Genomic DNA, 13159 nt, shown 5'->3' on the forward strand with positions numbered 1-13159 from the left:
AATGAATCCTCAGCCAGCATTTATTAAGTACTTGTTATTTGCTTGGCACTGTCAAAGTGCTGGGGATACAGAGCAGGAAAAGTTTGAGATGTCCAATAGGAGAGATCCATAGGCTAGATATATAGATCATCATCTTCATAGAGATGATTCTGTGGTTCCAGTAGAGGAGATCTCTGAAACAAAGTGTAGGAATATATTCCAAATTGTTTTCTAGAACAGTGGAGCCAATTTTCAGTTTTACTAGTAATGAAGTAATTGTCCCCATATTCTCATAGCCAAGGCAACAATGAATTTTCACATCTTTTGTATTTTTCCTGTCTTGGTGGGTATAAAATGACTTCAGGATTTTCTTTTCTCTAATTATTAGCAATTTTGAACATTTTTCAAGTACTTATGAATAGCTTGTATTTATTCTTTAGAACGCTGTTTTTAGCTGTCTTTTTATCATGACTGTAGAAGAATGGCTCTTGTAACTCTTTTTTTGGTTTGTTTTTTCTTTTGCTTGTTTTTGGAGGGCAATTGGGGTTAAGTGACTTGCCTAAGGTCACACAGCTAGTGTGTCAAGTGTCTGAGGTCATATCTGAACTCAGGTCCTCCTGACTCCAGGGCTGAAACTCTATTCACTGCGCCACCTAGCGGCCCCTCTTGTAACTCTTTATATTTGAAAAAGAATATATACTTCAGCAATAACTTATTACCATATTTTTTTCTGATTCCTTTTTTTTCATGTACGCACAATATAAGGATTTGTTTTTTATGCAGTTGTAAAAGTAGGTTCTTTTTCTGCTTTCTTTATATTGTTTTATTTTTTCCCACATGTTCTTATTCCTAATATTTGACATTTTTAATGGTCTAATAACAACCCACTCCAGTCTTTATCTTTAATAACATCCTATTAAAAATGTCACAGTTTGCTCAGCCTTCTCCCAAACTTTAGACATATAAAAATTGTTTATAGTTTCTCATTATGCATATGTTTTTTTTAAGTCTTCTTCTTTTTAGATTAACAGACAAGTCTTGACTCTAGTGTTCTAGAGTCAAAGCATATGTGACCTTTACTTTGCCTTTGCTTGTATTACCAGATTGTTCTCCAGTTTACAATATTGTAAACATTGAATTTTGTCAACTTAAATTGTTTTTTTGCCAAATTTTATAATTGTAGAGTGGTACCTCAGAGCTATTGTCATTTGTATTTCTGTGTTTATAAACTAAGATTCATTTTTATTTTATCTTCAGTGTCAGATTTTCTCCTTCTTTTCTCTTCCTTCTCCACTCATCGAAGAGAGAAAAACAAAACTTTTTACATTTATGTATAGTCATGCAAAACAAATTCCAATATTAGCCATGTCCAAAAAAAAGTAAGAAAAGAAAATACCTTCAGTCTGCACTCTCAGTTCATCAGTTCTCTAATTGGAGCTGGATAGTATGTTTCTTTGTGAGTCCTTTTGAATTGTGGTTGTTCATTGATTTGATCAGTTGCAAAGTCTTTCAAAGGTAATTATCTTTACAGTGTTGCTATTACTGTGTAAATTGTTTTCTTGTTTCCATTTACTTCACTCTTCATCAGTTCATCCAAGTCTTCCTAGGTTTCTCTGAAATCATCCCTTTCATCATTTCTTATAGCACAAAATGGCATTTATTCCATCTCCTTCATATTCCATAATTTGTTTAGTGATTTCCCCAGTTGATAGGTATCCCCTCACTTTCCATTTCTTTGCCACTGCAGAAAGAGGTGCTGTACATACTTTTGTACATATAAGTCCTTTTCCTCTTTTTAAAAAAAATCTCTTTATATGAATTTTTTCATTTAGTCATTTATAGCTTCAGTGGCTTCTTATAAACTGTTTATATCCTTTGACCATTTAAAATTGAGTATTATTACTCTTAAAAATTTGTACCAGTTCCTTATAAATTCTGTATGTTAGACTCATACCAGATATATTTCCTAAAAACTTTTTTATACCAATTTTTTACTTTTTTATTTTGGTTAATGGGTTTTTTGCTTATGTAATTAAAAACTTAATAATTAAGTCATCTCTAATAATTTCTCCCATTTCTTTTCCACAGTTAAGACAAATATTTAATTCTGTTGTTTTTCCAAGTATTTTTATGATTTAAAAAAAGATATTTTTATCCTCGATCCAGTAGAAATTTATTGGTTTGTATAATGTGATGTATGGATCTAAATTCATTTTTCTTCCTGCTGATTAGACTTGAAGGATTTTATGGTAAAGTTTTATTCTTATTTCTTCCAATGTTAAATGAATCTATTAACAGGTTTTAATTGTGTGACATTTAAATTATTATTAAGTTCAGCATCTCATTAGCCTCCAGGATCAAAAATAAAGTCCTTTGACATCTAAAGCCCTTGAAAAACTTTCTCATTTTCTTATTCCTTATTCCTTCCTCTTCCCTCATGCCTGCCTTGATCCAGTGACAGCGTCCTCCTTGATGTTCTTCCAACAAGATACTCCATCTCCTTATGCTGTACATTTTGATTTGTTGTCCCCCACTCTGGAATCTTCTTTCTTTCTCCTCTTCGTTTCCTTCAAGTCTCACCTAAAATCCCACTTCTTCCCGATCCTTTAATTCCAGTGCCTGTTGATTATTTAAAATTTATCATGTATGTAGCTCATCTGTATATAATTGTTTGCGTGTTGTCTCCCCCATTAAACTGTGAACTCTTGTTTTTCTTTGTATACCCAGTGCTTAGCACAGTGCCTTTCACATAGTAGGCACAAATGCTTATCAACCACTATATAATATATGATATTGATTAATAGGTATAATAGCATTCAGGTTAATATATTATACCAGGCCTCAGAAGGTATCCTATCTGAAATTTGCTGATTCTAAAATGTCATAATTTTGCTGCTCAGTAATTCTTTTCTTTTTTTTTTTTTTTTGCACTTTTTGGAGGGGGAAAGGCAGGGCAATTGGGGTTAAGTGATTTGCCCAAGGTTACATAGCTAGTCAATGTGTCAAGTGTCTGAGGCTGGATTTGAACTCAGGTCCTCCTGACTCCAGGGCCAGTGCTCTATTCACTGCGCCAACTAGCTGCTCCTATTCAGTAATTCTTAATTATTGCTGACTTAAAAGCATTTAAGTGTTTAAGAAGTGACAGGTTTTTAGATCTTGGAGAAGTTTCCTTTTTCTGGCAGCCACTAACTGTTAATCATTCTTAAGCTCTTATGGTGGTTTTCCCCTTCACAGGCATCAAGGATTTGGGGTCCTCTCTGTAGTGCTGGCAAATCATTCAATCAGACTATTAACATCTCTCTTCCAAGACCTGCAAGTAGAGGCTCTCTACAAGGTGAGGAGGTGGTGGACCCAAGGGAGGGGCTGATGATTTACTAGGTGTGCTTCTGTATCTCTCTTGTTTCATGCCCTGAGCCTTGTTGCTGATTCTCATTTGATGTTGTCACCTCTAGGGTTGGGAGGCAGATGGTCCCCCTGCAACCCTGAGCATCATGGCCCAGAGCACATCAATACAGAGAATTCAGCGACTGATTGATTCTGTCCCACTCACAAATCTGCTGCTGACCTTGCTCTCTACCTCGTACAGAAAGGTGGGCAGGCAATCCTCACAGATCATTATTGGAGACCTTTAAAGTACATTAAAATAGAAAAGCTCTTTGGCTTTCAAAGCTGCTTTTGATCAAGGTGATAACTTGTTATAATGAAGTAAGGAGATGTATCAAATGTAGTGACTCTTAAGCAAAATTAATACTGTGTTTCCCCGATAATAAGACACTGTCTTATTAATTTTTTTTTGGAAAGAAAAACACCAGAGGGCTTATTTTCAGGGGAGGGCTTATGTTGTCCTGCCTCAGCTCTCCTCCGCGGCACTGCTCTCAATGGCGCCGTAATGTAGCGTGTAGTGCAGGGGATCACCTTCACTACAGTAGCAATCTCAATAGGGCTTATTTTCGGGGGAGGGCTTATTTTAGAGGAATCTTACACAGTAAGGGGAGGGCTTATTTTCGGGATAGGTCTTATTATCGGGGAAACACGGTAGCTTTAGGCCTTTCTGGTGAGCAAACAGGATCTAGTAGGTTTAGCTTTTCAAAATCCATTTTCATACACCACTAATAAACGTCTCTTCATGGTGTCCATGGTTACTAAACCATGTGTGAGAAAGGTGGCACACTGATCAGAGTGTAGGTGTCACTCCCTGCAAAGACCTCTTTTGTTTACTGGAATGTGGGTTGGGAATCCTTACACACACAGGAATGATGTCTCTCCCTTTAAGATAGCTGTGAAAGGAATTTAATGTAAACATTTGCAAGTAAAATACAAGAGGATTAAAAGGAAAATTAATAATTCTTTTGGAGTGACTAGCCAGGTAAGCATGGCTTTCTTAGCTCTGGACCATCCTGGCGCCTGTGGCCTCATTTTCCTTTCTGTTCTTCTAGGCGTGTGTCTTGCAGCGTCAGAGGAAGGGTTCCATGAGTAGTGATGCCAGTGCTTCTACTGACTCCAACACCTACTACGAGGATGATTTTAGCAGCACAGAGGAGGACAGTAGCCAAGGTAGAGGCCCTAGCCTTCCTGTCTCTTACAGAGAAGAGGAGCTGACTCCAATAAGACTTTCCCCACCAGGTTCCATTTGTTTCCTATTTGTGTCATTTTGTTCTCTCTTATCCAGCGTAGATAAATAGATGTATTCCCCCAACAGAACATTTTAATTGAAGAGGAATTTGAAGAGTGAATGATTAGAACCACTTGCAGCCAAACCTAGGGTGAACTCATTCCTCTCTGTCTGCCTCAGAATTAAAAATGAAGTGCCATTTTCCCCCCTATTTCTTTATGCTGACCCATGTCACGACCTCTAATCTCAGGCTTCTTTAAAGAGCCCAAAGGCAGTGTGTATACTCCCTGGTTTGGCTTTTCTAGCCAGGGTTACCAGAGTGGCAGAACCTACCTCGCAGAGGCCCAAGCTGGAGTCTCTCTCTCATAGTGAGTAAAACTCTTCCTGAGTCTGGAGGGAGGTGAGGAAGAGGTCTATTGGATTCTTCTTCTTAATTATAATTTTATCAGGTGTGCTGGGTACTATTCCCAGTACAGAGAGGGTTCTAATTCTTACCATCTTGGGGTTTATGATCACTCATATGAGGCGTAAACACAGGTGTTTGGCCTGGTGCATAAATCTGAAAGGCAAGCATTGTTTCCTTCCTTGTCTTGGAGGTACTGAGCTCCCCCCTCCACCCCACCCCAGTCCCATCACTTGAATTTCCCAAGCAGAGGCTGAAAGCCAACTTTTTGGGATGTCGTATTATTGTAGAGGGGAGTCATGCTTCAGCCATGACCTGATGTCCCTTTGAACTTGGAGAGTCATTGATCTTTCTGGGGGCCCTCTTGATTTAGCCGCTTGTTTAAAGCACCCTAACAACTAGCAGGGGTCCTTGAATAGAGTCAGTACTTAGTAAGTTCTTGTTGAACCAAATTGAACATCTTCTTATTCTTGTGCAGATGATGACAGTGAGCCCATCCTCGGTCAGTGGTTTGAGGAAACCATCTCTCCGAGCAAGGAGAAAGTGGCACCTCCTCCCCCTCCACCCCCTCCACCACTGGAGAGCTCACCTCGAGTCAAGAGCCCAAACAAACCAGCTGCTGGCGAGAAAGGAAACATCCTGGCCAGTCGCAAGGACCCTGAGCTGGTATGAATGGGCTTTGAGATCACTTTTGGGTCAGACACTTGACAAGGCAATAAGGACTGATTTTAGGATAGGATTGTGAATGGATTACTGTAGATTGATTAGTTTCTGCCGGTAATAGAGAAGTCAAGTAAGTGTCTCGAACAAAATAGGCATTGTGGCTTCATAATTAAATTACAACTTTGTTCCGGAGAAGATAAAATATCCTGTCATAAGAAGGACAGGATAGTCAATAGATATTTATTAAAAGCCTGCTGTGTGTCAGGCCTTGTGCTGAGTTCTGGGTAGACAAAGCAAGGCAGAAGATAGCCCCTGCCCTTGAGCTCACAGTCTAATAGGGGAGAGACAACATACAAACACCTGTGTACAAACGATAGGATAAACAGAGAAGACAGTGGAATTCAGAGGAATTGGGAAAGGCTTTCTATAGAATGTGGGACTTCAGTTGAAACTTGAAGGAATCCAGGGATTCCTTCAGAGATGAGGAGGGGGAGCATTCCGGGTTTGGGGGACAGTCAGGAGTGAGGAGGAGAGTCTTGCCTGAGGAACAGCCAGGAGGCCAATGTTGGTAGGTAAGAGTGTGGGAGGTGGAGGGCAGGGTATAAGATGTAAGAGGATTAGAATGGTGGGAGGGACCAGATTATTAAGGGTTTTCAATGCCAAACAGAGGAATTTGGATTTAATGCTGGAGGTGATAGGGAACCACTAGTTTATTAAGAAGGAGGTGACATGTTTGGACCTGTACTTTGGGAAAAATCCCATTGGCAGCTTACTGGAGGATGGACAAGACTGAAAAGCTGTGGCAATGAAGATGGTCATCTGGTGTCCTTGTACACCAGATCTTTAAAGACTGGGACAAAACTGACATTGTTGTGTGACTTGGGCAAGTCACTTTACCTTTGCTGGGCGTCAGAGTCCTCTTTTGTGAATAAGGGGGTTGGGTAGGTGATCTCTAAGGCTCCTTCTAGTTCTGAACCTGTGGTCCTGTGATCCCACTGTGGCCATCCCTGTTAGAGTTATTTGTGAGAGATTTTCATAGTCACAAACTAGACCCTAATGTTTGCAAATAGAATCAGACCTTCTCTGGCATGTTTAGTGGTAAGATGCAATCATATGTGTTATATTGTTCTTGATTTTCCTTGTGTGGGGCTTCCTGTGTGCTTCTGTACCAAAGAGCTGGGGAGGAGCTCGTTGTCTCTCCATTCAGTTTTTAGGTCTGGCTTCCAACATTTTGAACTTCCTCACCTCCTCCATGTTGAATTCTCGGAACAATTTCATCCGCAATTACCTGAGTGTGTCTCTGTCTGAGCAGCACATGGCTACCCTAGCCAGCATCATCAAGGAGGTGGACAAGGATGGGCTCAAAGGTGAGTAGAAAGGACTCTTTCCCAAGACTTTAGACGCCCAGTGTTGTGGTGGCCTGGGAGGTTGTCAGGGGCAGTTGGTAGAAAATACTGGGTATTTTCCTTGCCTTCAAGGTTCATCAGATGAAGACTTTGCTGCTGCACTTTATCACTTTAACCACTCCCTAGTCACATCAGACCTTCAGTCTCCTACCCTGCAGGTGAGTGTGGCTTTGGCCTGGCACAGGCTGGGAGGGGGTGGGAATCAAAGGCTAGCCCTTGAGCCAGTGCTGGTTCTGTTGGTTAAGGGATAGAGTTCTAGATCTAATTCTGGTGCTGGGCTGTCCAGAAAGGGGAAGAGGAAAGCTTAGTTATAGCCTCAAGTCACTTGATGAACTTAGAGGTAAATACTAGTAATAATACCTCCCATTCATGCTCCACATTAATACTTTGTCAGCACTTTCCTCACAGCAGCTCTGGGAGCTCACCTATTAACAGTATTTCCATTTTAGAGTAGAAGAAGATTAGGCTCTAAGAGTTCAGGGGAGCTAACTACTAGCCTCTGGTTGCCAAGAGATTGGCCCTGCTATCCCTTGACAGGGACTTAGTGGCCTTTCCTCTCCACCCTGAGGGCAGCAGTCAGACCTGGCCCCTGGGTGAGCTCCAGGGACATTGCTAATTCAGTGAAGTCAGTCTCTTGGACATGGGATTCATTTTTTTATTGACACATGAATACGTGAGTGAGGAGAAACGTAAAAAGGAGATTCTCTGTATTTTTACAGGAAGTCTGTATGTTGTTTCCAGCATAACCTTTTGATTGTTGGTGTTGTCCGTAATAAGAAGCAGTCCCTTATATTTGTCAGGTCATTTCATTTGAATGTTTTTCAGCAAAGCCATCTCTCTAACTCCGTTTTGCCAGACTGTACTTATAATGCAGTCAGTCACATTCACAAAGTTGGGAAGAAATCTCAGAAGCAGGGATAGGATAGTGACGGCAGAGGGGTAGAGTGAGAGAGAACTGTCTTGGAAGCCAGGAAGATCTGGGGTCAAGGCCTGCCTCGGAGACATGCTGGCTCTCAGACTCTCACTACCGCTCAATTTCTCAGTACCTCAGTAATGCCTTTCTAAGAATATAAATTGTCGAAAAGTGTACAAATTGTCCGCCTACATTGGTGGAGGGACTTTCTTCATCATAATGTTCCCCAGACCAATGAAATCACAGGTCTAGTCCCTATTCCAAACCTTATAATCATAAAACTATTTAAAAATTATATTAAGCAGCCCCCACCCCTGTTCCTATTATTATTTGAAAAGTTTATTTTAACTCAAAAAGGAATATAATCTGGGTTAGAAAGATAGGGCACTTGTTAGGCCACTGTACATTAAAAGAAGGGAAAAGCTAATTCAGCATTTGCAGACCCAAAACTAAGACTTCTTCATACTGGATAAAGATAGGGAGTCCTGCCAGAATTATCAGCTTCTTGCTCAAATCTTTGCTCACTCAATTCCACAGGCTAGACATTTTCAAGTTTGTTCTTGTCTAAATAGTGATGAAAATGTGTTAACCAAAGTCTGTTAGACTCAGGTCATAAAGTCAAGGTATGCACAAAGAACTTGGCTTTTTCTGACTGATGACTTCCTGGCAGATGAGTGAGTATAGACATTTCCATATGTGCATCTGCCTTGGGTTGTGCTTCTTTAAACAGAATAATATATTAAAGTCACTGACAAAGGTCCTGACTTGTGTTATTAATGAGGAGAAAGGGGTCTGATGGAAGTTAGCATGCCGTGGAGATGTGTTAAGTACCCCTACATGTCTCAAGTCCTATTGTGTGGCTGTGGAAAGTTGATTAATTGAAATCATCAGATAGTACTCTCTGTATGGAGAAGAAAGCAGAGACTGAACCCTGTTTAACGTGAAGAGTGTTTGACTTGGAGTCAGGAAACCGGAATTTATTCCTGGTTCTTACACTTCTCAATCTGAGGCATCTCTATTAGGTGTCTACTACATGCTGTGCACTGTATGAGTTGTGGAGAGGGAGGACACAGAGACAAAAGTGGCATAGCCAGAGTCCTCAAGGTCTTGTATTCTGTCATGAGAGAGATAGCATGTACACATGCAATTAGATTAAAATAAAGAAAAGATAAATTGGTTGTAAGAGAAAATTGACTGGGCATCCTGAGAAAGGCTTTATGTAGAAAGTGTCATGTGGGTTGAACTTTGAGGGAAACTAGGAATTCCTAGAGTCAAAGGTGAGGAGGGAGGGTATTCTAGGCACGGGGGACAGCCTGTGCAAAGGTAAGGCAACAGGAGATAGAGTTTTGTGTATGAGCAACTACAAGCAGGCTGGTTTGGTTAGACCAAGGAGTGTAGAAAAGGGACTAATTTAATGACGCTAGAAAGGTTAGTTGGGGCTGGGCTGCAGAGGCCTCACACAGGGCTCCTAGAGACAATGGGAACCACTGGAGTTCTTTCCTTGGTTCCTCTTTTCCTCCCATCCTCTGTCCATATGGCGGTCAGAACTATACTTTGGATAAAGTCTTTTGTCTTCTGTGTCTTTCTTTTTCTTTTTCTTTTTGCCTTTTTGGAGGGCAATTGGGGTTAAGTAACTTGCCCAAGGTTACACGGCTAGTTTTTTTGTGTGGGTGTTAAGTGTCTCAGGCTGGAACCGAACTTGGGTCCTCCCGACTCCAGGGCCGGCGCTTTACTCATTGCGCCACCTAGCTGCCCCTTGTCTTCTGTGTCAAAGATGAATTGACCAGGGATGAGACTTAAAGAAAGGAAATCGATGGGGAGGCCCTGGCAAAGGTGTAGACAGGAAGCAGTGAGGGTCTGACCTTGAGTGGTAGCCCTCCAAGTCACCATAGGGTCATTCATGGACAAATCACATGACTTCTGAACTTTAGTGTCATCCTCTGTAAAATGGGACTGCTAAACTGTCATCCTCCCAGTGCTATGTTGACATGAGGTGGTGGTAGCTTTAGAACTCAAGCCTAGCTTACTTTGGTAATTCATCATCACCCTCTTACACACTTTCTTGGGAGAGCCTTGTCTTCCCTTATGAGATGACCTAGAGTAGCCTGAGCACAAAGAAGAGCCAAAACTTGTGTCTTTTTTGTGACATCTGGCATGGTTCATTTCAGCCACCAGGGCTGTTGCTGTAGCTGCTGCCTCCTTAGACCACTGATTTATCAGGACATGAAAAGGCCTTTCTCTCAGCCACCAGAAAACTAACAGCAGCTTCAGAACTGTAGCCAGGATACCTCTGGGGCTTAGCATCCCACAGAAAAATGATCATAGTATTCATAGGAGTTAATGAGAATTTTTAGCAGTTAGTAAAGTTCTTAAATTGAAAAATGGCTAGATGAGGACAGGGGAATATTTCTTGTTGAATTAAACTTCCCTCCCCTCATCTTCCCCTAGACTATATCTTAAAGTCATTGGGCAAGGGATCTGGTCTCATTCTTACAATTCCTCCAGGGCATAGTATAACTCTCACACATAGTAGGTGCAGAATAAATATTGAATATTGAATTAATTGTTAATTTCCATAATGTCAAAGAATAAGTTTCCAGACGGGTCCTAAATAGTTTTCTGTAGATATAAGGCCCTTCTTTCTTTCTCGTAGTTTACAGTAGTATTTCCAAAACAGTTCTTTGGGATGTCTTTGAAGGTATATTTCACACAAACACACTTGGCACACTCCTGATCTAGATTACCATTCTACACCGGGAGCTAGTAACCATGGTTTGTGCCTGCCACTCTATAGGCATCCCAATTGGCTTGTGATAGAGGGGATATATTACAGTTTATATAACTGAGCTGGAGAAAATCTTGCTAGAATTAAAGACAAGGAAAACCATTGCCCAGGACCTTTAGCTGAGGTTTCACTGACGTTGATTCCTAATCTTCTCCACCTTGTATTTCTGTGCCAGAATTCTTAGTGTATTTGTTTCTTTCTGTCATTTCTTTTGGTGCTAATTATGAAGTTAAAGACTGCTCAGCTTTCTGACAAGCAGTTAATATCTTTCTCCCTGGAAACATCAACTCACTTGCCACCTCTTTAGAAACTCTCCTGCTAGAAGTTCTCAGGTTTTGCCTCTGCCATGCTGTTCCCTTTCTTATGGTAGTCCTTGAGCTCCCCTGAATGGCACACTGCACCTCCATTGAAACCGTGTGTCATGAAGGCAGCTGGGTGTAGAGGAAAGTTCATGTTTTAGTCTTTTCTTTGCTACGAATCACCTCTTTAACCTTGGACTAATTATTTCCTCATTTTGGAATTGTTTTGCAATCTGAAAAAAAGAGAGGACACTCTCTAAGCTCCTTTCAGTCTTTAGTATTCTAAGTATGATTCTATATTCCCCATTCTTCTATTCATGTATTATGATCTCAGTTCATTGCTTTGACCCCTAGCATCAATGAAGTATAAGTGGGACCCACTTTTATCTCCTTCCTAATAGTTTCTTGTCTCTTTCATAACAGAATACTCTTTTGCAACAACTGGGAATTGCTCCTTTTTCTGATGGCCCATGGCCTTTGTACATCCATCCTCAGAGCTTATCTGTGCTCTCACGCCTCCTGCTCATCTGGCAGCACAGAGCCAGTGCTCAGGGAGACCCTGATGTTCCCGAATGCCTTAAAGTTTGGGAGAGGTAAGGAAAGTAGGAGAGAAATCTCCTGTTGAAAAATTATCAGCTCAGTTGACAATGACTTTTTTAAAAGGTAAAGTGAATGTTTTCTTGACTTTTTTTTTTTTTAACTTTATTATCACTTCTTGGTGATCCCCCTCCAACCAGTCTAAGGGAACCTTTCCTAATCACAAAGAGATACAGCTAAAGAAAATAAATGATGCATTGGCCATTTCTGACAGTGGATGTTTTATTCCTTATCTTTAACTTACCACCTGTCCACCAAGAGGAGAAGCAAGCATCGCTAGTAATTAAAGTTAAAACTTAATCACTGGACAGATTAGGCTTCTGAAATCTTTCGTTGTTGTTTTCCTTTACGTCTTTGTGGGCATTGTGTAGAATGTTCTTTTTATTCTTTTCACTTCACTTTTCAGCAATTTGTATAGGACCTCTCAAATTCCCCGGGATTCTTCACTTCCCTTGTTTCTTACCATGGAGTATTATTCCATTACGTTCCTGTACTGCCATTTGTTTAGCTATTTCCCAGCAAACGGGCACCCACTTTGTTTTCAGTTCTTTGTGACCATACATTTTTGTGTGTATATGACCATGATTTCCATGGCTCTCAAGGCCTGAGCTTTGGAATTATTGATTATATAACCCGAAACAATGGGTGAATAAGCCTTGTTATATGATTTGGGAAGATGGGGTGCTTACAAAATTGTGTGGTAAGGTCCCCAAAGGAATCTTTCTTTAGAACACTAGGCATTAGAAAATAAATTCTAGGCTAAACATGACCTTACCAGAAGTGATTTTTGTCCCAACCCTTTAAAAAAAATAAAAAAAGATAGGAACAGAAAAGCAACCCTGTTTTCAAGTAATGTTCCTAGGCATTCTGCTTGAAACCATTTAAAGAACTTGCAATCTTTTGGCCAAATTTTAAAGGTTTTCTTTGCACTTGGGGGAAAACTCAGATTAATTGGTCACCTATTAAATCCTCTTTAGTTGGATCTGGTTTTTGCCATTTTTTGTTTACATGTTTATGAATCTTCAAAGCTGTTTGTGTTCCTAAAAGCCTTTGCCTTTTTATTCTCCTCTCTAGGATCAAATAGCTATAATGCTGGATTTGTGAAATCATAAACCCATGTGACTGATCCCAGCAGGATCAGGCAAAAATGAGGGGGAAAAGCCCTTATTAAAACACAAATCTCTTTCCTAATAGCCAAAGGGAGTGAACAGAATGCTGGCCACATTCATTGCTTTTTGCATTAAAGCTCTTTTCCCAAGTTTGCCCAAGGGTAAAATTTCCTCCTTTACTTGATTCATGCATAGGATGCTGAGTTATTCAGAACTTTTTCATATTGTGTTATGATTTTAATATGCAGCATAATCTCTGCTGGTGAGACTAGAACCAAATGACAGACTCACCACAGGAAGGAGCAGTGGATTCCATCCTATTGGCATTGCCCAGTTATTATGCTTTTGGGCTGTTGTTTTTTACAGTCCACTCCTCCTTTGCCTGCTTTCTCA

General features: G+C 40.5%; 1 protein-coding gene across 3 annotated transcripts in view; it reads left to right on the forward strand.

Moving 5' to 3' along the window:
• The window catches only part of UBR4 (ubiquitin protein ligase E3 component n-recognin 4), a 145980-nt gene that overhangs the window by 17452 nt on the left and 115369 nt on the right, over positions 1–13159 (forward strand). For 2 of the 3 annotated variants that reach the window (XM_069079152.1, XM_069079153.1), the window contains exons 12-19: positions 3214–3313; positions 3432–3569; positions 4416–4533; positions 4897–4959; positions 5473–5660; positions 6865–7024; positions 7136–7221; positions 11484–11653. In XM_069079152.1, coding sequence (XP_068935253.1) covers positions 3214–3313; positions 3432–3569; positions 4416–4533; positions 4897–4959; positions 5473–5660; positions 6865–7024; positions 7136–7221; positions 11484–11653 — 1023 coding nt within the window. The remainder of the gene's footprint in view (positions 1–3213; positions 3314–3431; positions 3570–4415; positions 4534–4896; positions 4960–5472; positions 5661–6864; positions 7025–7135; positions 7222–11483; positions 11654–13159) is intronic. The other variant, XM_069079151.1, reaches the window with a different exon arrangement.

This window comes from Petaurus breviceps, unplaced genomic scaffold (assembly GCF_028583685.1).
Source record: "Petaurus breviceps papuanus isolate PSGF00001 unplaced genomic scaffold, PetGlider_PUasm1.0 91041, whole genome shotgun sequence".
Taxonomy (NCBI): Eukaryota; Metazoa; Chordata; class Mammalia; order Diprotodontia; family Petauridae; genus Petaurus; species Petaurus breviceps.